The sequence below is a fragment of the Anomaloglossus baeobatrachus genome, chromosome 6, assembly GCF_048569485.1.
Source record: "Anomaloglossus baeobatrachus isolate aAnoBae1 chromosome 6, aAnoBae1.hap1, whole genome shotgun sequence".
NCBI classification, from domain to species: domain Eukaryota; kingdom Metazoa; phylum Chordata; class Amphibia; order Anura; family Aromobatidae; genus Anomaloglossus; species Anomaloglossus baeobatrachus.
The window spans coordinates 525,136,640-525,164,065 of NC_134358.1; the positions used below are offsets into that span (position 1 = coordinate 525,136,640).

The 27,426-nt window shown below is 42.8% G+C and overlaps 1 protein-coding gene across 3 annotated transcripts in view; it reads left to right on the forward strand.

The window, feature by feature from the left end:
* Positions 1–27,426, forward strand: part of MPP7 (MAGUK p55 scaffold protein 7) — a 534,209-nt gene that overhangs the window by 398,265 nt on the left and 108,518 nt on the right. For 2 of the 3 annotated variants that reach the window (XM_075315522.1, XM_075315523.1), the window contains exons 12-15: positions 955–1,019; positions 14,151–14,171; positions 14,290–14,301; positions 25,471–25,512. In XM_075315522.1, coding sequence (XP_075171637.1) covers positions 955–1,019; positions 14,151–14,171; positions 14,290–14,301; positions 25,471–25,512 — 140 coding nt within the window. The remainder of the gene's footprint in view (positions 1–954; positions 1,020–14,150; positions 14,172–14,289; positions 14,302–25,470; positions 25,513–27,426) is intronic. The other variant, XM_075315524.1, reaches the window with a different exon arrangement.

The window sequence follows — 27,426 nt, forward strand, 5'->3', positions numbered from 1 at the left end:
ACAGTCACAAGTATGAGGTGGCTGCGTTTCACCACATAGACAGTATCTTATCACCATACAGTCACAAGTATGAGGTGGCTGCGTTTCACCACATAGACAGTATCTTATCACCATACAGTCACAAGTATGAGGTGGCTGCGTTTCACCACATAGACAGTATCTTACCACCATACAGTCACAAGTATGAGGTGGCTGCGTTTCACCACATAGACAGTATCTTATCACCATACAGTCACAAGTATGAGGTGGCTGCGTTTCACCACATAGACAGTATCTTACCACCATACAGTCACAAGTATGAGGTGACTGCGTTTCACCACATAGACAGTATCTTATCACCATACAGTCACAAGTATGAGGTGGCTGCGTTTCACCACATAGACAGTATCTTACTACCATACGTTCACAAGTATCTGGTCTCTGCGTTTCACCACATACAGTATCTTATGACCATACAGTCACAAGTATCAGGGGTCACGACCGTCCCAAAATGAACTTAAAACCCCCCTTTTTTATTTTTTTTAATTTTTTTTTATTTTATTTTTTGCAAACATATCAGACTTCCTCGCCTGTCTGGCCAAAAAATGAATAATGACAGAAAACGATAGGACTAGTTCTGGTCCAGATTGGAATAAGACCATATGGAAAATAGCACATCAGTATCACAATCTCCATTGATCTACTCTACAGGAATAAGTATTGTAACATTTTTTGGACCAGTTACAGAGGGAAAAAAAAAATCTCTCCTCGCTGCTAGTTTCATTTTTGTCGAAGCCTGTGTAGATTAGATGGCAATTTGGTCTTTTTTTATGTCGGTTCCAAGAGTCTTTACAAAATAAAAATAAGGAGAAAAAAAAATCCCTATATGTAAGATGTGTTTCATAAAAAGCCCTAATCCCATAATGGAGATGTCGAGTTTCAGAGTTTCTCATGGACTTTCTCTTTCAACTGCAGGAGATTTGCACTAAGAAAACCCGTGGTGCTGACCCAGCCGCAGAAAGCCTCCAACAGAAAATCATGTAAGTGTACGAGGAATGAAAAGAGAGGATATCACACGTGTTCTCTCCTTGAAGGAACCTGGAAGATTTTACGTTGTGCTTGTTCCTTCGGTGGAGCAGGCACTTAGCGTTTTATAGCCCTGTATGGATGATGTGTGTATACCCAGGATAGGCCGTCATTTCAGATTTCAGCTGCGGTTACGTGAGAGCACTATGGTATTCGCAGACTTTATTTCCTGCCCTTTGTTCTGTACAGAGGTAATAATGGATAGTGCGGGCGGATACACGACTATAGGACATGAGTGCTGTTCTTGAGGGAGCCATCCATTCTAATAAGCCAAGGTATTGCCGATTTAAAGGATTCTCTTATTACATCTGTTACATCTGTCAAGCCAGATCAAAGCATCGCAGACAGGAGCCAACGTCCATTTAGGCAAAGTGACAAGCTCCATATGATAGCTACACTGTATGGACAAAAGTATTAGGACGCGTCTTGAGCTCATTGATTTAAAGGGGTGGATGGAGCCAAAGTAATATTCATTCCAAATCTATTTAGGTTCGAAATCTAAACTATATTCTAATATATAGTAAAAAAAGGGAAAGTCAGCTCACACCCTTTGTTTATTGTCCACCTTCCTGATATAGAGGAGTCCGCACGGCTAGAGCTGCCTTAGCCATATGGAAAGGATGGTTTTGATCCAACGGATTTACTTCAGAGTCCAATATGGTAAAACTTAACATTATTTTGTATTAAAAATACAAAAAAAGTGGAATAAATCGCAAAAGCACCGCACAAGATGTAGCTGTAGGTTTCGACTCTGACTTAAAGTGCACCAATCACCAGGATTTTTTTATATAACCTAAAGCCAGTGCTATACTGGCACTATCATGCTCATTCTATACATAGCTTTAGTTGTCAGCTAGTATGTATATGTTTTGAAACACAAACAAGTTAAGCTTCTAAAATGAGCAGCTTTTTGATTGGCAGCAGCTGTGAGCAGCTAATAGCTGGGATGGGTTTTCATAGTGATGCCTGCTCCCTGCCTGTTGTGCCTCCCACTATCTGTTATTTATGCTAATTCTATTATAGAAGCGTTTTACTAAGTGTCTAGAAGGACCTTTGCTGATATCATGCCCATGTGACCAGAAGGGACAGGGGTCTCAGCCAACATAGCTGATACCAGGAAGCAACATTACTTTTCTGTTGGCTGAGACCCCACACCTTCAGATTACATGGGTATGACATCAGCAAAGGTCCTTCTAGCCACTTAGTTAAACACTTCTATAATAGAATTAGCATAAATAACAGTTATGTATAGACTCAGCCTGATAGTGCCAGTATATCACTGGTTTTAGGTTATATAGGAAAATCCTGGTGATTGGTGCGCTTTAAGACCATGATTGACAGGGAGTCGAAACGCGTAGGTCTGCACCTACAGCGACATCTTGTGCAGTGCTCTTTGCAATTTATTCTACCTTTCCACTCTTCTTGTATTTTTAATATGAAATAAATGTTAATTTTTACCATATTGGACTCCGAAGTGAAGCAGTTGCCACTTCAATTAAAAGTTTCTGGGATTCAGTCTACAGCGCCGGTGAGAATCAAAGACATAACACAGGCATGTGGTTTCCATAGCTCTCCAAATCATTTTCTTATAGTAAGCATATTATGCATAAATGTAGGTGTTCCTCACAGGATAGCAAATAGTAGAAGACATAACTGCATAATAAGTAGTGACACTCTCAGCATCCACCCAGCTAAGCCACATCCGCTGAACAAGTCTTTGTTACAAAAGTGAAATCCCACACCCTAAGAACAGGTTTTGGCTGGTTTGATTATTTTTCACTCCTCCTTAAATTTAACAGAAGAAAATCCTCTGGATCAAAACTCTTCTTTTTATTTTCTAATATACTTGCGTTAAAAAATGTCTCTACCGTTCCCTATCTACACTGTCTAACAGCTATTGTATTTTTTTCCCTATTTCCTCTCTGATAACGCTTTGATTGAGAATCTCAATGCATGCTTTGATAGTCAAATGTCTTTGATAGTCACTGCTGCAGCTTCTGCCCCCTTCCTGAAGCAAAGCGTCATCAGTGACACTCGTTTCAGAAGCTTCTCTGTTCCTGCCCTCTGTGCCCTGTGCAATGAGCACAATGACAGCGTACTCTTTGTTATTGGCTTAGATCAGCAGTAAAGAATTGGCAACGGAGCGGTGTCAGAATACCCAGCATGCAGAGACCCTCTCCGCCGCAAGTAACATCACTGGTCTGTTGCCGGCTTGTTACTGCTGATCTGAGCCGACAACAGTAAGCGCACTGTCATTGTGCACAGCGTGCAGGGATTTGCTCATTTTTAGGGATTTTTTCTTGGATCACCCAAAGAGACCTACATTACAATACCTTAAGACTTTGCAAACCTGTCAGCAATGGAAAGCAATGTATAGTACAACATGCTGGGCTGAGGCTTTAAAGGATGATTATTAAGCTGAACTTTGCAGTTATAAGTCAACTGAAAAGAGCTTAGAAAAATGGAGATAAGAGTTAAGGGGGCTTTACACGCTACGATATCGTTAATGTTTTATCGTCGGGGTCACGTCGTTAGTGACGCACATCCGGCGTTATTAACTGTATTCCAGCATGTAATACTTACCATTGACCTTAAACGTCCTCCAAAGTGGTGAAAATCGTTCACCTTGGAGAGGTCGTCCTAAAACCAAAAATTGTTAATGGTTGTTTAAAGATGTTGTTCCTTGTTCCTGCGGCAGCACACATCGCTGTGTGTGACACCGCAGGAGCGAGGAACCTCACCTTACCTGCATCCCGCCCGCAATGAGGAAGGAAGGAGGTGGGCGGGATGTTACGTCCCGCTCATCTCCGCCCCTCCGCTTTGATTGGCCGGCCGCGTAGTGACGTCGCCGTGACACCAAACGCACCTTCCCCTTGAGGGAGGGATTGTTCGGCAGTCACAGCGACGCCGCCGACCAGGTAAGTGCGTGTGACGCTGCCGTAGCGATAATGTTCGCTGCGGCAGCGATCACACGATATCGCATGCACGACGGGGGCGGGTGCTTTTGCGTACGATATCGCTTAGCAATATCGTAGCGTGTAAAGCCTGCTTTATAAACTCTCTTGTCACAGTGAGTTCACTGATGGATACTCAGTTAACTCACTCTGCATCCAACATTAGAAAGTGCAACACAAAGAAAGTAAGCGGTGCAAAACATTTTTTAGAAAGCACAATTGCAAAGAAAAACAAAACACCTGCACTTAAGAAAAGTCTCTCATATTACTTTATATTCCTACCATGAGCTTTCTTGGTCGGCCACCGTTTTACCTGTTTATTATCCATGTAGCTTTATACAGATGTCCCGGCTGTCGTATATGAGCCATATATTTATCCAGTGTTGTACTATAAACCCTTCGTATTTATTTGGAGACGGTTATCTCCTGATTGCCGTTTATTTAATCATACTCTTTGTAGTGATTGAGGACAGGACAGCGGAGTCTTGAGACGTCTATCACCGAGATCGTTCTCTCCTCCTTTTAATCAGCTCCTCTTCTAAGACTCAACACCACTTCTCAAAATAAAGTATCCATTCCTCCCGAGGAGCCGCCGCTTCATGAGCGGCCTCCAGTGTCTCAGATTCTGGGTTACGTTTCGTCAAGTGTAAAACGTGATCTCTTCTCTATTTATCTTATATTATAAACAGAATTGATAGACCACGTACTTGTCTATTTGAGTTAGTGCCTCTCTGGGTTTCGACTTCCATAGACCAGCGCCTAATTTTTTGAAGAGCAGTAAAAAAAAAGTGTTCACTCGTTTACTCTTGTATTAATGCTGTAAATGTAATCATGGAGGGCTTGGTAGTCATAGGTATTCAGTTTATTTACTGTCATTTACACATGAGAAGATGTTTAACAATCGGCGTAATGTGATCAGATCGAGGGCTTTTCCATTTATTGTCTACTAGCAAAATATTCACGGCTTCGCTCTCGGAAAGTGATATATTAAATTGTTGGTTACACTCGCTAAGGTTACATTTTCAATTCACATTTTTAGTATCTAAAAAAAATTTTTTCTATTTTTTTTTTGTTAGCTTGGCATCAACAATTGTTTATTTTTACAAATTTGTTGTAACACTGAGATGAAGAACAGCCTGTCTCATCCGTTTAAGCCAGGACTCTTGTTGTTCACTTGTCTCAGCTGTTTGAGATCGTTTTGCTTTCTTTGCTTTTTGATTAACATGCCCAATGGATGGTTGGGGTTTATATTGCACATTTTAAAACACAGTCCTTAGTATTATGACCTGTAGTAATCACCGCACACTGATTAGAAATCTAAAAGTTGAAAAAAAAAATAAATAAATATATGTAATAAATTATAAATTTGTGCCCTTGAAAGATCTCATATCTCAGTTCTGAAAACTGCCTCACAGTCAGACTGCTGTAGTTATCTATGTCAACCAATCAGACCTCAGTTCTGAAAACTGCTTCATAGTCACTATTCTAGTTGTCCATATCAACCAATCAGAGATCAGTTATATAAACTGCCTCACAGTCAGACTGTTCTAGTTGGCCATATCAACCAATCACAGCTCAGTTATAAAAACTGCCTCACAGACTGTTCTAGTTGTCCATATCAACCAATCAGAGCTTAGCTCTGAAAACTGTCTCAGACTGTTCTAGTTTTCCATATCAACCAATCAGACTTCAGTTCTGAAAACTGCCTCACAGTCACTATTCTAGTTGTCCATATCAACCAATCAGAGATCAGTTATATAAACTGCCTCACATTCAGACTGTTCTGGTTGGCCATATCAACCAATCAGAGCTCAATCATGAAAACTCTCACAGTCAGACTGTTTTGATTGTCCATAGCAGCCAATCAGAGCTCAGTTTTCACTTTACCTCAGCAGCTTGAATACCGAAAGCTGCACTCCGGTTGCTATACGATGGCCTCTAGATGTGGGAAAGTGTAAGTTGAAACAGTTTATAACAAAGCTATTAGGAAGAATGTTATGGCCATAGTATAGTAGGTCTACTTAGCTTATATTAACTTTGTTGGCCATATTATATGATCGACAAGGCTTCGTGTGAGGGGCGAGTGTGCTTTTTTGTTTAATTTTTTGGATAGATTGTAAATAATGTGACCTTGTATTTAGAATTTGGCAGCACCTCCATATAAATAGTGTAAGTATCAGCATAAAAATACATGTCATTAGTCAAATAATGTAGTTACTTCATGAGGCCAGTTAAATTTCGGTTTAGTTTGTAGCTTCCACTCCAAGCCTGGTAATACAGCTCAGTGGCTAAGGCTAGGTTCACATTTTCGTTGTTTTGCATCAGTCACATGCATTGCTTGACGCTTGTGACTGATGCGTTGTACAACGGATGACAAGTATTGGAAGAGAAAGCAGATTCTGTTATAAAACAAGAGACCGAGAACGATCAGCTGATCGCTCTCATTAGCCGGCCGCCGGCTTTTGAGAGCGATCAGCTGATCTCCAGGCGGCCGGCTAATGAGAACGATCAGCTGATCGTTCACAATAGCCGGCCGCCGGGAGATCAGCTGATCGCTCTCATTAGCCGGCCGCCAGGAGATCAGCTGATCGTTCTCATTAGCTGGCCGCCGGGAGATCAGCTGATCGTTCTCATTAGCTGGCCGCCGGGAGATCAGCTGATCGTTCGGCCGCCGAGAGCGCGCATGCGCAGCAAAATGAAAAAGGATTCCGCTGCTCAAAAAATGCTACATGGTGCGTTCCTGCCGCCCGACAGTCAGTCGTTCCACGACTGATCAGTCGGGCGGTGGATGCAATGCAAGGCATCAATCACAATCCGCCGCTCATACAAGTCTATAGGAACAACGGAATCCGCCAAACGGATTCCGTTGTTTATCAGAGCAGCGGATTGTGACTGATGCAAAACAACAGAAATGTGGACCTAGCCTAAAGGCCCTGTCACACACAGATAAATCTGCGGCAGATCTGTGGTTGCAGTGAAATTGTGGACAATCAGTGCCAGGTTTGTGGCTGTGTACAAATGGAACAATATGTCCATGATTTCACTGCAACCAAAGATTTATCTGTGTGTGTGACAGGGCCTTTAGAAGGAAGAAAGATCTGCCTGGCCATGAAATAGTTAGGGGGGTCTGACATTGCCTGTGACTATCCAGTATAAATTCCAGATTTTTATTTCCATACGAAGAAGGATATAGTCCAAATAATATGGCCGCTCACTTATTCTCCATGAGTGAATGTGTCCTCTGACTTTAGCTCGGTATTACTTGGAAATTGTAACCTCCAGATGTGCAATTTCCCTGCATATATAGTGGGAATCCACCTAAAAATAGTACTTATATCATGTTTGGCTAATTTTCTGGACCAGCAGCTCCAGGGAGGAAATACAATTATATTTTCCCTGCAGCTGCTCGCTCCCAGTCATCGGGGCAGTGCAGGTGTTGTTGTAGTCACTCTCCAGCACATTGATTGACAGCATGCTCTACACACACACAGCGCAGATACGTTACAAAACAGGCTGTCACTCAATGTGTGGGGGAGTTTACAGTATAGAGAGCAGTGATGTTATCTGCACTCTATTATTGACGCAAGCGGCTGCAGGAACGATATAAGTTCAGTTTCTTCCTATAGTCGCTTCTCTAATAAGACAGGCATGCATGGCTTAAATACTACCTGCAAATTACTACTATATGTGTTGGTAAATGCAGTTTCTTGAAGTAACATGTTTACTTTTAAGCTAGATACAAATAAAAACTTGGTGCTTATTTTGTTCTGAATATCTGATATTTTGGAACATTTCATTAAAATATCCACCATGGCCATAATATATGTACTGACATTAAAGGACACGGGTCAGGTGCAATATGCACCCAGAACCACGAGCAGTTCTGGGTGTATATTGATATTCCCTGGCTAACCGTCCCTGTATCTAGTAGCATAGATAATGAGATCTTCAGAAAAAGTATTTCTAAAGGTCCTTTATGATATGCTAATGAGGCTAGGGACTAGTCGCAAGGGTGCTATATCCTCCAACTAGTCCACCCTCTTAGCACAGTGCTGGGACTTCTTATCATGCGCACTGACCCTAAGCCTGGCATCTGAGGCGGTGACAACGGACACAGGTATGTACGTCGCCCTCAATGACGCTGGGCATTGGGCATCGAGTAGCATGTTAGCACAGCCCTGTGGGTGTGCTGACATTTTAAGGGGATAGACTTAGTCAGGGGAAGTAATGCCCTTGCAACTAGTCCCGGCGCTCATTAGCGTATCATAAATGGTCTTTAGAAATACTTTTTCTAAAGATCTCTTTTTCTATGCTACTAGATACAGGGACGGTTAGGCAGGGATTAGCAATATACACCCAGAACTGCTCGTGATTATGGGTACATATTGCACCTGACAGGTTCCCTTTAAAGAGTTGGTTTCATTCCTTACATTTATGGCATGTGAATAGGATATATACCTGTCTGCTAGATTTGGGCTCTAAATCTATCATGCCCCCCTTTGATATCACGCAGGGATACAAGAATATACCTGTCTGTATATTTTGTCATCTATATACCTGCTTTCTTCTAAAACGCGTGGAGCTTAATTGCATGATGGGAAGAAAGGCTTTATACATTCCTTATTATTCCTCTACCTTATTAATGAATTGTCAATAAGGAGCCGCGTATATTTTTTGGGTTGGTGCCCAACAAAATTTGCACACGTGGGGTATATAAATGCAAAAGCGCATGCTCTCGTACAGGTAATTGTAGGCTCGGAGGGTTCCGCAAGATCAAGATTCCCTTTAAATAGCATTTAATTAGGATCCTGCTTGCTCCTCGGACTTTTTGCGGAGGATTGTGACTGTTGCACATGTGACCTCTGTATCGCTCCGGTAATATTCCTTATAGTAAATGGTGAATGAAGGCTATTGTGCTGCGTTACAAGACAAGCGAGGTCTAATAAGGATAAAATAAGACTGATTTCATACATTTTATCTGGACAGCTGGTTTTGCTTTAAAGGAAGCTTATGTAAACCGATCTAAGTAACCACCCACTTAGGCTTCTCTCTTGCATCGCTAGACCGGCAGCTTACTTAAAACTGCTACGGCAATCTCCTTAATCTAAAATCATTGTGCCTATTTTAATTAGTGGTGGCAGCTATTTTGAAGCCTGTTTTAACAGTCCCCCGGAGATCTCGTCAGAATTCAATTTCCATGGAGAGAAATTGGATTAAGGTGATTGCAGTACCACACAATGCAGTCATGCACCAGAGCTATGACCACTGTTGAATCATCAAGGGGCTGGCGCGAGTCCCTTCCGCATTGCGAGCGCCCTTCATCTGCACAGGAATTAAGTCACTTATGAGAAACATATCTTGTTTTGTTCATCCTTCCTCGTAACCACTTCTCAGGTTACTGGACATGGAAAAATGATACAACTCAAATGCAGGTTTGCTCCAATTAACAAAGCCTCCCGGAACACTTACCCCATAAACGTTTTTACTGATAGTCCGCTTCTTGTTTACAGTAACTTAAGCGCTTTCACATTTCTTTTGTGTTTTCGGCTTGTGCTTTGTACAGTTACATTGTAGCAGTGGAGATCCTATAAGTTGTACCCACCAAATATTCTTCATAGGTTGGTTCTATTTTAGCCAATCTATGAGAATAGACGACTGCTGTCATTTCGTGTTGCCACCTGATTCTACATCATATGGAAAGAGATGCTTGTGCACTATGGCCGGTACAGAGGCCAAGGAAAGTACAGTATATAGCGTCCATCGAGTCTTGTGAACAAGATTCCTTAAGTATTATGATTGCCTCTCAGTGTACACTAGCGTATATTCACTTCGCATTATTCAGGAACCTTAATATTTTCCAACTTATGCTTCCATTTTGTGCAGCATGCCTTTTGTTTACCTTACACAACTGCAGAGAAAATCTTGGTAAATCAACAGTATATCAATACATACCAATCCCAGCATATGCCAAAAAAACCCACATTTGGCGTGCATGGGACCCCATCACCATAAATCATGGGTATATTTTAGGGAATACTTCCAGCCCATACCTCTGAAATGCCTGAAAATCTACCATGAACAGAATATAGTGACACTTAAAAATCTGAATAAACCCCAGTTCCTTAAAGATGTTTTGCACTACTAATGTGACACCCTTTCTTTTATCCTAACTATTCCTAGCTAACACTTTCCTAATATACTTCTGCCATCTACTATGCTCCTGTAAGCTTATATCTAAGGGGCTCGTAAATACCTTTATTGTTGTTGTACCTTTGATCCCTTCGGTCTTGTGACCGGAATCAAACCTCTCTAGTGACATGTGTGCCCAGATCACACTGTACTCTCTTCTCAGCCCCCACCAGTCAACTTTCTCGGCTCAGTTGGTCCGATTCCGGTCTGCAGTTAGAAGGATCAAAGCTATAACAATAATAAAGGGTATTTACGAGCCTGTTGGAGATCAGCTTACAGGAGCAGAGTAGATAACAGAATTCTATTAGGAAAGTGTTAGTTAAGAAGAGTTAGGATAAAAGAAAGAGGGTCACATTAGTCGTGCAAAACCCATGTAAATGGAACCTGTCGGCTAATTCGTGTTGCCTGAACTTACATTATTTCAGCGATTATGTTTCACTGTGAAGCTTTGCGACATTTCGGAGAAAACATACTTTTAAACGTCGGTCGAAAACGATGTGACTAGTCCAAGTGGCATGTTCCTGGTTGCTTTTAACCGGTCCATCCCACTTCTTGACAGTCTCTCCCTTATATACAGACAGAACCCTGTCGGTCAAAGTGAGCTGGGCGGGAAGAAGTCACCAGGGACTGGCCTCTTGGACTTGTCCTCCTAGTCTCATCACATATTGCCAATCCCTGGTGGTGAAGGCGCAGAGAGGTGGCTGCTTTTCTTTAAGGCACTTTCCATTCACTTCTATGGGAGTCACGGAAACAACCAAGCCTGCTTCACCACTAAAAGGGTTATACAACCTTAAAAACAACTATTTAAAACTTGTGATGAATTACTGGCATTGCAGTCCAGCCGTGATGACCCGACCATTGAAATGTTGCCTTCTCCTCCTCTTCTTTTTTTTTTTTTTTTTTTTTATTATCGAAGTTTGGATAACCCTTTGATACAGTAAACCTCATGCTCATAAGCTTTCCCTTTTGGAAGCTGCATATTGCCCTAATTTGTAACAGCAGACAGTGAAGTGTTGTGTGTAGCACTGTCTGAATGGCACCCACAACGCTGCCAGCTTACATGTGTGATCCATGTTGCTCTATCAAAAGTATTGGTTCACTGAAGGGTCTTCTCATTATACACCATGTGCCATATACCCATATAAAGCTATAATTGCCACATCTTACTTTTGTTATCTCTAAACAGTCCAAAGAACAATGTTTGCTTTTTCTGCAAACACCAGTGTATTAAAGGGGTTGTCTATTACTTTAAAACACATTGTACACGGCGGCAGGTTAATGGGAAAATAAAGAAAAAAATGTGTCTCTTACCTACTGGACCGTTTACATTCATCCATAATCCACACTGTGTGCCCCACTAGTTTTCTGGCTTCTTCTGCCAGCAGGGGGCATCACATGACATCTTCTATTTTGGCTTTTCAAGGTCACTGGTTTCGTAAAGTTGGTCACGGGATGCCCCCCTCAGCCAGGAGACTGGCAAGGGACACAGCGCAGAATATGGAATAGTGGTGCCCATCTGGTTGATGAGTATAGCTTTTTTTTTAGTTTTTGTATTATTTAGTTTCCACCACCTTAGCTTTACTTAGAATATGTTTTAAAGTAGTGGGCAACCCCTTTTAAATGGAATCTGTCAGGTTATTTTCTATTACAATACTAATGTTATCTTTAAATAGGGCTTAAGAAGACCTTTCAGGATCAGTAAGTTTTATTGCTCTACCTAATACTGTTATCTTGTTGTAATCTCCTTAGAATTCAGTGTAAGGGTACCGTCACACTTTAGCAACACACCAGCGATCCCACCAGCGATCTGACCTGGTCAGGATCGCTGGTGCGTCGATACATGGTCACTGGTGAGCTGTCAATCAGGTAGATCTCACCAGCGACCAGTAACCAGCCCCCAGCCAGCAGCAACGCGTGGAAGCGACGCTGCACTTGGTAACTAAGGTAAATATCGGGTAACCAAGGGCTTGGTTACCTGATATTTACGTTGGTTACCAGCACACACCGCTTAGCGCTGGCTCCCTGCACTCCTAGCCACAGTACACATCGGGTTAAAAAGCAAACATTTGCTTATTTACCTGATGTGTAACTCCGGCTACGTGTGCAGGGAGCGGGGAGCCAGCACCGGCAGCGTGAGAGCGGCAGACGCTGGTAACTAAGGTAAATATCGGGTAACCAAGGAAAGGGCTTCCCTTGGTTACCCGATATTTACGTTGGTTACAGCTTACCGCAGGCTGTCAGACGCCGGCTCCTGCTCCCTGCACATTCAGTTGTTGCTCTCTCGCTGTCACACACAGCGATGTGTGCTTCACAGCAGGAGAGCAACGTCAAAAAAATGAACCAGAGCTGTGTGTAACGAGCAGCGATCTCACAGCAGGGGCCAGATCGCTGCTCAGTGTCACACACAGCCAGATCGCTAATGAGGTCACTGCTGCGTCACAAAAACCGTGACTCAGCAGCGATCTCGATAGCAATCTCGCTATGTGTGAAGCACCCCTAATGTAGTAACTAGTCAAGCACATGTAAATACAACCTGCATATAATGTTATAAACAGAAGCGGTTCTGCACTGAACCGTGCAATACCTTACACCGAATACCTTGGAACAGCCTCAGTCCTCCTTTTAGAAGAAATGGTAATGGGTGCACGTGGACGAGGAAAGGATATATCCAGAACAGAAGTCCATAAAGTAGAAAACCACGGCATACACCATCCAAGATCCAGAAAGTGCTTTTCCTTGGACCCGTAGAAGCACACAAGGTACGTAACGGCCGTCGTTCTTGGGGGGGGGGGGGCTGTACCCGGCTCTCTCCTTCCCGCTATTTTACCTGAACGTTATATAGTATAAAAGCACTTTCTGGATCTTGGATGGTGTATGCCGTGGTTTTCTACTTTATGGAATTCTCTCCACGGCCTGCATTTACCCTGCTCCCCCTCCCATCTGTCAGTGCTTGTATCAGTGGTAGTAAATCTGAACTGAATTTGCACTGCTGCCCCCACCCATATTCCCTCACCCTCCTCTCCGCAGTGATAGTGAATGCACTGGGGTAGGTGGGGGAGCACTGAAAATGCAAATTGTATTTACATACACTTGACTAGTATACACTGAGTTCTGTGAAGCTTACAGCAGGATAACCGTATTGGGCAGAGCAATAAAACTAAAGGCCCCTTTACACACTGAGACTTTCTAGCGATCCCACCAGCGATCCCAACCTGGCCGGGATCGCTACAAAGTCTCTGGTGAGCTGTCAAACAGGCAGACCTGGCCAACGACGCAACAGCGATCCGGACCTGTAGAACGACCTAGCTAGTCATTGGGGACGTTGTAAAGCATCTTTTTGAAAGGGAAGTCGCTGTAAAGTCCCCTTTACACACTGAGACTTTCTAGCGATCATGCTGCACAGCGGGAAACAAAGGACCAAAGAATGGTCCTGAACAATTTGTAGTGATCAGCAACTTCACAGCAGGGGCCAGGTCGCTGATGTGTTTCACACACTGCAATGTCGCTGGGGAGGTCGCTATTACGTCACAAAACCGGTGACGTTACAGCGATGTCGTTTGCGATGTTGCAGTGTGTAAAGCCATCTTTACTGATCCTGAAAGGTCTCCTTAAGCCCTGTTTAAAGATAACATCAGCATTGTACCACAAAATCACCTGACAGATTCCCTTTAAGGGTGCAATCTCTTGTCTACAATATGGTGAATGGAGAACCAAGTTGTAGAGGTGGTCGCCGCACCTCCTCCTCTTCCTCATCTCCTCAGCGGGAACAAAAACACGGACAGGTGCAAGATGGCAAGTTAATTTCAGAAGAGGAAGGGTGAAGTCAGGCAGCACCCGATGCCGCGCTGAAAGTAGATACAATTTGTCTGTTTTCTTAATACATGAAGATTATTCATTCCGTGCATTTAAAATATGTATCTCTTTCTTTTTGGCTCTTCTAAGATGAGGAAACTGTTGAGTATGGTAGGTGGATGTGATCTTTGTCCCTTTTGAACAGTTGTTACATTTTCTTTCCCCCGGTTATGTTTTCAGCACATTTAATCATTTCCTTTCTTTTTTTCCCCCCTCTTTTGCTTCTCAGAGGAAATTGAAGGTACATGTACAAACGTTTCTTTGCTTTTGCCAAATAACTTTATTTAGGCAACATGTGTTCGGAGTTTATGTAGGCACAGCACGCTGTAGAATATGATTGTCCTAGACTTTTCTGTTCAGGAGTGAGCAAACGTTGTGTCACTTTTATGTTTGTGTGTTGGTTTCTAGAATTATGTAGTTCCATAAAGTTTCCATGTTGGTGTGTACCTTGTGGAGTTGTTGTGTATTCCCCCGGTTTCCCTTTGTTGTATTCTAGTGTGTTTTTGTATGTGTGCATCATGTATCGCAGATATTAAAGAAGACTTGTCACCTTAACTCCATGATGGCAGCCGGCTCATCTACCGGAAGAGTAGTCTTTCCATCGTAGACAGTCATCCATTTCTGAAAATTTCCACCGAGTGCAGTATGGCCGTCTTCATTGTTTTAAGGTGACCGTTTCTTTAATTTGAAAGCTTACTCCAAGTGCTTTATTCTTTCCATTAGTTTCTGAGAAATCGGGCTGAGAAATAATTCTACAATTGTAGATAATATGAACGCAATTTAATGTAATACTCAGCATCTTTTAGTAATACCTTCGGTTCTATCTTGTCTTTTTTACCATTCATATCCAGCTCTGCATGGAAAATTGTCTTGGTAGCCACCGGGACTGTATCATTCAAAGATGACTTAAAGGGAACCTGTCACCAGTTTTTCGGCATATAAGCTGCGGCCACCACCAGTGGGATCTTATATACAGCATTCTAACATGCTGTATATAAGAGCCCAGGCCGCTGTGTAAAACAAAAAAAAAAATTATAATACTCACCTAAACCAGTCGCTGCTGTGGATGGGGCTCAGATGGGCGTCTCCGTTCTTCGGCGCCTCTTTCGGCCATCTTCTGAAGCCGCGGTGCATGATGAGTCCGACGTCATCCACACTCGCCAGCATTGAGGTCCTGCGCAGACGCAATTTGATCTTCCTGAGCAGTGCAGAACAAAGTATTGTAGTGCTCCTGCTCGGGACCGGCGAGTGTGTTTGAATTAGGATGTGTGATCCACCCAAGCTTCAGAAGGAGGACAAAGATGGCCGAAAGAGAAGGCGCCAGCAACTGAGATGCCCATATGGCCCAACTCCACCGCAGCGACCGATTAGGGTATTATAAAGTGGTTTTTAGGTTCTACACAGCAGCCTGGGCTCTTATATACAGCGTGTTAGAATAGTGTATATAAGAGCCTGGTGGTGGCCGCAGCTTATAGGTGAAAAACTTGGTGACAGGTTCCCTTTAAGTTTACAATCTATTTTTGTAGATGCGAACACCATACATTGTTAACACCACATTCCCCACAATGCGATGATGGATGAGAGCATGGTCGGTGCAGGCACTGAATCAGCTGCGGTCATCAAACGCACATGTGATAAGAGTTAAAAAGCAAGAGTTAGGAACGCTTAGAAGCCGCCCAAGAAAAGAAAGGAATCTAACCGACGATGTCATTCAAGACCGGTATGAGATTAGCAGGGGATGGAGTGAGCTTTCACCTGACCAAAACTGAGCTTTTACTCCATCTCTAAAGTATAACTTGTTACCTGTAGTCCTAACGAATGTGCATCTACCAACTCTCAGCCCCGATTTCCTGAAGAAGTCCTGGTTTACAGTTGGCGCTTCTATAAACACAGATCGTCATGTTATCGGCATCAACGGCTTACAATGGACGATGTGCTGTCGATAACCATGAGATTTAAACCACCTTAAAGGAGTTGTCCATAGACTTGAGCGAGTACCTCACTATTCGTACTAGCTCTACTCATAACGAGTACTGTCTAATACTCGCGTATTCGTTCCGAATTGCATGTGTAATGCAAGTCAATGGAAATAAACTTGCAATGTAACGAGTAACTCGAATGCTGTACTATTCATGCGAGTAGTGAATAGTACGGAATTCGGTTTACTCGTTCATTTGCGAGTTTTCACCATTGACTAACATTACACACGCTATTCGGAACAAATACGTGCGTATTAAACAGTAATCGTTAAAAGTAAAGCGAGTACTCGCTCAACGCTAGTTGTCCACTCAGACAGCCCCTTCCCTATCACTTTGTTTCTCCCAAGTAAAATAATAACCCCTATAATCACCTCCAGTGCCAGCGCCGTTCCAGTGGTTTCAGCATTGGTTCCCCCGGGGCTCACTTTTCATTTTCATGTCATGCAGTCCCTGCGGCCAATCAGTGGCTACTTCATTGTCACCTCCTTCGGACAAATCAGACATCTAGAGGAAGTGAGAGAGAAGCCGTAGCTCTCGCTTCCTCTGGATGTCAATTACAGTATGTCCAGAGGAAGGGACTGTGAAGCCAGTCCTAGGTGGCCGCAGGGATTGCGTGACAAAACAGTCACATGAGCCTCGGGAGAGTCAATGCCAACACCGCTGGAATGGAGCCAGCAACGGAGCTGAGTATAGGGGTTATTTTACTTGAGAGAAGCAGTGATTAAAATAGTCAAACAGTCTGAGTATTGGACAACCCCTTATAAAAATGATCACATATGACATATGAGTACTTTGCTCGTTCATGGAGTTTTTACAGGCAGCTAATGGGAAACCAGCGTTCCTCCGAGTGCTCATTCCTTGATTTATCAGCCCATCAAACTTTGCCTTAGCATGCTTGCTTAACTCTGCTGAGCATGCATGTCTGTCCATGTATTTACCATTTTATATTTACATTCACAGTTGAGTTATACGGCAGCATCACCCAAACACAGTATCCAGATACACTCAACTTTCCTCTGACACCGAAGACAAGCTCAGTACAAAGTCAATGTCTGAATGTTGGGTTCTCATTCTTCTGGACCCCAAACTGCAAAACATCTGACACGTCCAAAGTTTTGTAAATGTGCATTAAACTCTGCACACAGTTTCACACCCCCGTGCTTTCTCAGGTGGCTGCCTCCTCCAAATAACTCTCTTCCTGCCCCGGAATATAATTTACAAAAGTACAAAATTGCTGAACAGTCTAATTAAATTAGTGAAGACAGTCCTCAGCCGGAGCGGTAACTATTCCGGTTGGTCTATCCTGACATGTAAAGAATAAAGCACTTCACAGGCTTCTTTCTGCACTTTTTTTCCCCCTGTTTTTTTTTTCACAGCTTCCAATTTGGATTTCAATTTGACAGATGTAATAAAAACATATGTGTGGCTGATTGTTATACAATGTATAGTGACTACACCAGAAGAATGGAAAAACATCTCACGTAGCTCAAATGTACTATAAAAACTAGTGCAGGAAAAACGGGGATTATTGTGATTTATGGAGAATGCACATTAAAAAAAACATTCATGCCTTCAAACATCATTACTGTCATGTTCATCTCACGTCCTGAAAATGACAGCAGCGTAATGAGCATTACACACCCAAATACATGGATACAAAGTGTTTGTCCCTCTGCAACAGTAAACATAGAAAAAAAAATAATAAATCCAATATATATATATATATATATATATATATATATATATATATATATATATATATATATATATATATATAGATATATAAGTCCGGACAAGCAACATGGCTGAGCTAATGGTCCAAACTGTATGTTATTGGATGCTACAAGTGTGTGTGTGTGTGTGTGTGTGTGTATATATGTGTATATATATACACATATATATACACATATATATGTGTATGTCATTGTATATATATATACTATGTATGTGTGTGTGGGTGTGTGTGTATGTGTGTATATATGTATATATATGTGTGTGTGTATATATATATATATATATATATATATATATGTGTGTATATATATATATATATACTATGTATGTGTATATATATAATATGTGTGTGTGTGTGTGTGTGTGTATATATATATATATATATATATATATATATATGTATATATATATACGTGTGTGTATATATATATATATATATATATATATATATATATGTATATATATAATATGTGTGTGTGTGTATATATATATCAAACATACATATATATCAAACATGGTGTAAAGTGAAACTGACCCAGTTGCCCTTAGCAACCAATCAGATTCCACCTTTCATTTTCCAAAGAGTCTGTGAAGAATGAAAAGTGGAATCTGATTGGTTGCTAAGGGCAACTGAGTCAGTTTCACTTTACACCATGTTTGATAAATCTCCCCCTTCATAGCCCTATTACACATACTGTCCACCTACTTTTGGACCACCCTGTATATTAGCGTACTGCACCCGACCTGTATATAACCCATTGATATCCTCCAAGAATAACTCAAACCTATATGCTCCGGCCAGAGTGATTATAGCTGCACTGTCTGGGGAATTTAGGATCAGAGGCTGACAAAAAAATCTAATCACTGTAGAAATTAAAAGCTATTCAGCTTTGTCTTTTCAGTTCTTCACCATTTTCAGGATACCGGCTAGTTGTCAGTGAACGATAACACTCAGGTTCATACCAGGTCCTGCTGTTCGCTGAGGAGTAGACAACTGATAACCAGTATAGACGAAGCTCTGTAAAGCTGGGTTTACACACTGAAACTTTCTAGCGATCCCACCAGCGATCCCAACCTGGCCGGGATCGCTACAAAGTCTCTGGTGAGCTGTCAAACAGGCAGACCTGGCCAACGACGCAACAGCGATCCGGACCTGCAGAGCGACCTAGCTGGTTGTTGGGGACGTTGTAAAGCAGCTTTTTGAAAGGGAAGTCGCTGTAAAGTCCCCTTTACACACTGAAACTTTCTAGCGATCATGCTGCACAGCGGGAAACAAAGGACCAAAGAATGGTCCTGAACGATTTGTAGCGATCACAACTTCACAGCAGGGGCCAGGTCGCCGATGTGTTTCACACACTGCAATGTCGCTGGGGAGGTCGCTATTACGTCACAAAACCGGTGACGTTACAGCGATGTCGTTTGCGATGTTGCAGTGTGTAAAGCCACCTTAAGATAAGTACATCAGCAAATCTCACTTATAGTTTGTTACAATATATCAGTCTGACTAACAGAGGATTGCCTAGGGGAATGTTCACAATTTTCAGTGGAAGAAAATCCTCAAATTCATCAACGGCAAATCTGCAGTAAACAGTGCAAATCTTGCTGCTGATTTCCCTCCAGACTTCATCAGGTTTGTTTTGTTTTTTTTTTTCTTTAAATCTATAGAACACGACTGTCCTCTGCTGCCGATTTCTGTGCTCCTAGCAGGGTTACTATTCCGGTCTTAGGCTGCTTCCACACTACGTTTTTTTAACATGCGTCTTGAACATTTTTTTGCATAAAAGTGGATCCTGTTTTTACAAAGAAAAACGCATGCAAACGCATGTGTTGTTTTGTAGGATCCTGCCACTTGAAGTTTATGGGCGGGCATTGAAGTCATGTGATCGGGAGTGAGGGGAACTGAATGTGATAGACTGGGAGCCGGCTGGTAGCCAAGGTAAACATTGGGCAATTAAGCGAAGTGCTTTGCTTGGATACCCAATATGTACCTTGGTTACGAGCGTCCGTAGCTGCTAGGAGCCGGGCTGCCTGCTCCCTGCACACGTAACCAAGGTAAACATCGGGTAACTAAGTGAAGCGCTTTGCTTGGTTACCCAATATTTACCTTGGTTACGAGCATCCGCCGCTCTCAGGCGGGGGAGAGAGGGAGGATGAGAGAGAGAGACTGATCACGCCAGGCTGGTTTCTGGGCATGCTCAGTAGAGCAAGCAGGATCCTGTCTATCAGCATGCCAGCGTTCACCTGCGTTTGCGTGAAGTATAGTCAGGATCCAGTGAAAAACAGTATTTGGACGCAGCTCAAAAATGCTACAAGTAGCGTTTTTTGAAAAAAGTTAAAAAACTGCAAGTCGCTGGATCCTCACTATAACGCACGCAAACGCATGTGAACGTATGTTGACTAGAGTCCATTGCAAATGCATTGAAATGAAAACGCATTTGCACTGGATCCGTTTTTGCGTTAAAAAAACCGTTCATGACGCATGTTAAAAAAACGTAGTGTGAAAGCAGTCTTAATGCGTCCCGGCCCCCTGTGGTCACATTACAGCCCCGCATTGCCTTTATAGGTGACATGGTACAGAACGTCTATGCACCAAAATCCTGCCAGGAGCGGAGAAATGAGCAGCAGGGATGAGTATTATGTTGGGGTTTTTTTTAATTTATTTTTATTTTTACATTTTCATGCCTCTTTTCAGTTGTGGAATCACAGGTTTTGCTGCAGACCCCTAGGTAATCCATAGTAAAAAAAAAAAAAACTATGGCGCATTTTGATTTCTATATGGAAAGTTTTGCAGTAAACCTACATTTGTTTCCGCAAGATAAACTGACCTACAGTGCAAGAAAAAAAAAAGTCTGCATCACAGGTCAATTTCTGCATGAAAATAACCCGCAGTAGATTGATGGCAACTTAAAAGGGCTGTCTGGGAATACTGTTTTTTTTTTTAAATTTTAAAGGCATGTAAGTGTTGTAAAAAATGAATGCACCTATAGCTTCTCCAAGTGCAGCTCTGCCACTCTGGTTATTGCTTTTTTTGTTGCAATGGTGGTAGCACAACTGCAGCACACATCACTGCTGCTGATGTATACATCAAGAACCCCTTAGTTCAGTGATTGGCTGCAGCAGTAATGTGTGCTGTAGTTGTCACATCACCACTTAGCTTAGCGGCTTTGTCAATGTAAACATCAAGAGCTCCTTAGCTCCGTGATTACCTGCAGCGGTGATGTGTGCTGTAGTTTTCACATCACCGCTGCAGCTCAGTGATTGGCTCCACAGGTGATGTGTGCTGTAGTTGTTACATCACCGCTGCAGCCAGTTACTTATCGGCTTTGCTGATGTAAATGTCGAGTCACTTAGCCCAATGATTGGCTGCAGTGTTCATGTGTGCTGTAGTTGTCACTGACTTCGCTGCAGCCAGTTGCTTAGCTTAGCGGCTTTGCTGTTGTCAAATCAAGAGCCCCTTAGCTCAGTGGTTGGCTGCAGCGGGGATGTGGGCTCTAGTTGTCACTGACACCGCTGCAGACAGTAAACAAAGCTCGGAGCTGTGATGGAGAGGCAGCGCTGAACCTTGTGAGGGTCAGTATAGATCTGTTTATTTTCTATAACATGTATAAGCCTGTAGAATAAATAAAAAAGCTTTTCCTGGACGACCACATTAAAGTTCTTATGACATTTTCTGGTGCTGAAAAATATTGCAGATTTTTCTTCCGAAAATCTGCGCCCCTTCCAGCCTGTTTGGACACCACCTTAGACTGGATACAGTTGTTATCGTCACCTTAGCCAAGAGCAGGACAAGCTTTGTACCTAGATGCTGCAGCTAAGGCCACGTTCACACGTTCAGTATTTTATGTCAGTATTTGTAAGCCAAAATCAGTGGAAAAGTATAATAGAAACACGGGCACCACTTTATCACAATTATCACCCACTCCTGGTTTTGTCTACAAATACTAATGTAAAAAATACTCCCCAAATACTCAACGCGTCCACGTGGCCTGTGTCTAATCGGATTCTTCTAATACTTACATTACACAGGCTTCTATTCTTCTCCTCTGTTATTCCATTAGACAGTGTATTGGTATAATTAGTCGGACATACTACAATGCCAGTATAAAAGCTGTAAATGCGAGCAAAAAAAAAAAAAAAAGCCCTAAATCCTCAAATAGTACAAATATCCAAGAAAGAAAAACAGAACTGCAAGGAAACGCCGGAGCGAGAAATAACACAGACATGAAAAACAAAAGTCACCTCGATTCACTTTAAGGGCTGAGGTCATGTTTATTCTAAACAATGAAATAGATCACTTCCTCCAGCGATTCTGGTAACTGTGCGCTGTCGTAAGGTCAGAAAATTGCTTTTCTGTTTGTTAATTTGTGTAATGAATCCCTTTTAAGTGCAGGTTCCTGGAATACATTATATAATAAGCCAAATTTAGGGTTGTGGATATTTCTTGTGAAGCTGTGCGATGGAACTGCTCTTCAGAAAATAGTAAGAAAACGTTTAAAGGGACCAAAACCCCATTTTCACATATCCTTTTGCTTTCCAAATTTTCATCTTTGCAGGCTCATCCCTTGCTACAAATAGTGCTTTTTATTCTAGAGGACCCGGCGTGCCTATGCATCACACTGACATCCTATTAACTTTAATTGGTGTAATACTACATTTCACCTGCGGGGGTGCTGCAGTGAAATTGAACAGTTGTTGACCATTTTCTCTGCAGATCATAGCTGATCATTGTGAGACCACAGTCCCTTCCAAAAAAATAAATAAAGGGAGAGGGAGGGTACTTTAAAAGCAGATAGTCTCTTTAAAAGCAGATAGTCCCTTTAAATAGCCAGTGCCCTATTTAGTATTGTCAGAATTTATCTCATTGTTATGAGAATATTAATATCCTTTGCAATAACCTTTTTATCAGCAGTCTGTAAGCTGCAGTTTATTGCTATCTTAGGCTGCTTTCACACATCAGTTTTTTTTGCATCAGGCACAATCCGGCTCAAAAACCTGTGCAACGGATGCGGCGAAAAAAATCGGATCCGTTGCATACGTTTTTCCATGCGGCCTGTCCGTTTTTTTATGAATGCAGCTTGATACTGAGCATGCGCAGTTCAAAAAATCTGCATCCGGCGGCCGGATGCGTTTTTTGCCTATGGACGCCGCATCTGCAAGGAGTTTGTATGTTCTCCCCGTGTTTGCGTGGGTTTCCTCCGGGTACTCCGGTTTCCTCCCACATTCCAAAGACATACAGATAGGGACTCTAGATTGTGAGCCCCAATGGGGACAGTGTTGCCAATGTATGTAAAGTGCTATGGAATTAATAGCGCTATATAAATGAATAAAATTATTATTATTATTGTAAATCGTGCCAGATCCGGTGCGATGTGGGTTTTTTGCTGCAGACAAAAAACGCTGCATGCAACGTTCCATCCAGTTGCCGCATCGGCTAAATATGCCGCATCCAGCAAAAAACGGACGCAACACAAGGCCATGCGGCACAATCCGGCACTAATGCAAGTCTATGATGAAAAAACGCATCCGGCGGAAAAAAAAAACGAATGCGTTTTTTTCTGCAAAGCGCCGGATTGTGCCTGATTGCAAAAAACTGATGTGTGAAAGCAGCCTAAAAGGCAATCCTGATTTGTCTGCAAATAGCAATTATTGAACATTTATTAGGACTCTCTTGGAGCTGTCCCTCTTTAGTTCATCCTGAAAATATATGAAATGATGGACCATTTCACTTGTCAGACTCAGATACTGTAAGAAAACGTTCCATTGTTCAGAGAAACTGTAATGCCGCAGTGTCTATTTATTGCTCAATTTCCAGGAGGAATAACAGAGGAAAAGCATGATTCTGAATTTAAAATAAAAGACATGCTACTGCATTTTTATTCTGAAGTTAATGCAGAGATGTCAGGTCCTCTTTAAAGGCAATCTGTCAGCAGGTTTTTGCTACCTCATCTGAGAGCAGCATGATGTAGGTAAATAGATCCTGAATCCAATGATATATCACTTAATTACTTAGATTAGCCGTTTTGACACAATCTGAATTTTTAGATTGTCATGTAGCTGAGCCTAGGGAGCTTCCCCGCCCACACCAGGCTCTCTATAGAGATTGAGAATTGACCGTGAGGTGTCAATCACAGCAGGGGGCGTGTCAGAGTGCTGTGTATGTGACATTGTAGTCCGAGCAATGAGAAGTCCTGTTGCTTAAACAAACATAGCAAATAAATCCAGGAGTAGAGGAAGAAATCAGCACTAACCAACACATTGCATAAAAGTCCACTTTATTGAGAACTGTGCGCTAAGAACATGTGGGAGAGAAGCCGGGTGCCGGCACTCCAGGGGACGAAGTCCATTTTGTGCTACATGCGCTTCTACAGGTAAGGACCTGTTGAAGCGCATGTATAGTGAAACGGCTGTCATCTTCTGGAGTGCCTGCACCCGGCTCCTCTCCCACACGTTTTTAGTGCACCGTTCTCAATAAAGTGGGCTTTTATGCAAGGCATTGGTTAGTGCGGCTTTCTTCCTCTACTCCTGGACTTAGGCTGGGGCCACACGGGGATTACAGCGATCCCCTCGCATGACACTCTGCTCACGCTGGCAGCACAGCAGGAGCCAAGTGTCATGCGAGTGTCCCTGCGACTGAGGTCTGACTGTGAGAGCGGACCTCAGCTGCGGGTGACGGACCGGCTCTGCGGAGGGGAGGGAGGGATTTATCTCCCTCTCTCCTCCGTTGCTGGCTATTGCCATTCTCGCTCTGCACTCGCGGTACACCGGTGTACTATGAGTGCAGTGCGATTTTTCTCTTGCCCCATACACTTGAATGGGTGCGAGAGAAAGTCTCGCATTACAGTCGCAGCATGCTGCGATTGTTTTCTCGGTTCGATTTGGGCTGAGAAAATAATCACTCATGTGCGCTGACACACAGGCTAATATCGGTCCGAGTGAAATGCGATGTTTTATCGCACTCAACTCGCACCGTTTTTCTTGCCGTGTGTCCTAGGTCTTATTATTAGACTTCTGATTACTAGCATGCACCCTTTGCCAACTCTACACGGAGTATCCTACCGGATTCCTCTCTCTGCAGCACCTGACAAGGTATTCCCTGTTGCTGTAAAACCTTACTTTTCTGTTGTCCTAACCATAGCAAATAAACAGATCGTACCATGATAGAATTCAGGGATGCCTGTCCTATGTGTAAACCCTTGCAGCATGCTGTCTTCAGCCTACATAACAAAAACCTGCTGTTTAAATAAGCAAATTGATATGTAAATGCAGTGTTATAAGGATCGGGGGGGTTTGAAGGACCTTTAAAAATGAGGAGCTTCTATAGTGGAATTAGTAAGCACCATAGCTGCAAATGGACTGACCCCAACATTGTGCTGTAATGTAATCCTGCTCTTTGTACTGACACAGTCCAGATTTACCGATGGCTCTCTCTTACATACCAGAGTCGTCTTTAATAGCATCGCCTGAAGTTCTAACTCTTGGCAGCCGGGTTCCTAAAGAACGATACACTTGCTCATTGGGAATTCTTACCCTGATCACAAACAGAAAACCAGATTTCTGAGGGTGTTTTGTATGTCATGCTTTATGTCCTTCAAAATGTCATTATTTTAAGTAACTTTTCGTTTGCACTTGTGGCTGGCCATCTAACTGTTCTGCTTTATTTCTTGGCTTTGGTCTGTGCGCTTTTATACCTCATCCAGAAGATGCAGAGTTTGCCGCTCATAACACTGGAACCTATCTAGGTGAGCAACTGGACGAAACAGATTTTTCTTTCTTACTTTCCCATCATTTAAATCCTCTTTTGGTCTCTGTCTTTTGTTCTCTCCTCTGTTTGTTTTTTTTTTCTTCTTCCTCCCTCTTCATTTCGCAATACTTTAGGAGCTGACGGGAGAGAGAAAGGTAGGACTGGTGGTTCACGGCGTCCTGTCGTGTGTTGTCTAACGCTCAGACCATCACATTTCATGCCAATCAGGTGTCCTTCAATTTCCCGAGGATTGGACTTTGTGGATGGATGTAATCAGTAATGTGTAAAACCACGTTTGATTTTATATATTCGATATTTATCATTTAATGGTTTTTTTTTCTTATATATTTAAGTATTTTGGAAAATACGAATAAATCATAATTATAATTTTATAATTTGCGTTTCCTAGAGAAGGGCTTTGCAGGTCAATGCTGCCATGCACGAAAACTACATTTAGGGGTTGTCCTTGTGAAAAAAGAAAAGTCAACTTTAGATCTGGACACATATATAGTAGAGTTGAACAAAATGATTCGGCGGACCCTGATCCAGAATCAACCTCGGTACTCCATGGCAGCTGGATAACGGCAGTGCGAATCTTTTTGACCGCCACTTGAATGCCGAAAAGCTTGGCACCTGTTGTGATGAATAGGCCCTCGCGATGTAGCACGTCATGATGTCACAGGGGTCTGGTACTGACAAGGGGCACCCATGATGAGAGCATTCAAGTGCAGGATGCGGAAGTTTGCACAGCTCTCGTCTAGCTGAGCACCGAAGGGAACACCGATCTTTATTTTACTAAAAATGGCCATAATTTCCGCTATGAGCAAGACTGGTGCCGGTTGACTCCTTTTCATAACTAAGCCAGCCCTGTTTCCTGGCCAATACATGCACTTTAAAGAGGGTTGGCTTAGCTATTTACCAGGCATGAGCAGAATTTGGGTTCTTAATGGGGTTGTATCAAGATCTACTAAGATTCCCTATCCTGTGAATGGGTCTAAAATGTCTCAGCATTGGGACTCTCTTGGAACATGAAAAGATAGCTGTGCGTTGTAGTTGGCTATCTCCGTCACTCTTTATGGCTTGCATGTGTCTAAGTGTTTACTTAAGGCCGCTTTACACGCAATGATATCGCTAAAGAGATATCGCTGGGGTCACGGAATTCGTGACACACATCCGGCCTCGTTAGCGACATTGTTGCCTGTGACACCTACGAGCGATCACTAACTATCAGAAATACTCATCAAATCGTTGATCGTTGACACGTCGTTCATTTCCCAAATATCGTTGCTCGTTCTGGACGTAGGTTGTTCATCGTTCCTGAGGCAGCACACATCGCTCCGTGTGACACCTCGGCAACGACAAACAACAGCGTTCCTGCGTCCTCCGGCAACGAGGTGGGCGTGACGTTAATGCGGCTGGTCTCCGCCCCTCCGCTTCTATTGGTGGCTTGCTGTGTGACGTCGCTGTGATGCCGCACAAACTGCCCCCTTAAAAAAGAGGTGGTTTGCCGGCCACAGCGTCGTCGTTAGGTAGGTAAGTTCGTGTGACGCGTACCAGCGATATTGTTCGCCACGGGCAGCGATTTGCCTGTGACGCACAAACGACGGGGGCAGGTGCGATCACTAGCAATGACACAGCGTGTAAAGCGGCCTTTAGAGGGGCTGACCGGCTCATTTCAATAGTGAGCCAGCCCCTCATTTTCTGGTTATCGCATGCACAGAGTTAAGGGCTGGCTTTGATATTAACATAAGGATATACAGATCTAATGTTAGTGGTAATGGAAGAGTAGGACCTCTCTGAACATGTGATTTTATATTTTCGTTTCCTCTTGTTCAGGTTTTCTTCTCTCATGTTGAACATGGAATATGTTGTAGATAGGTCTTTGATCCGGCGTTTCTTCACCTTTGTGTGA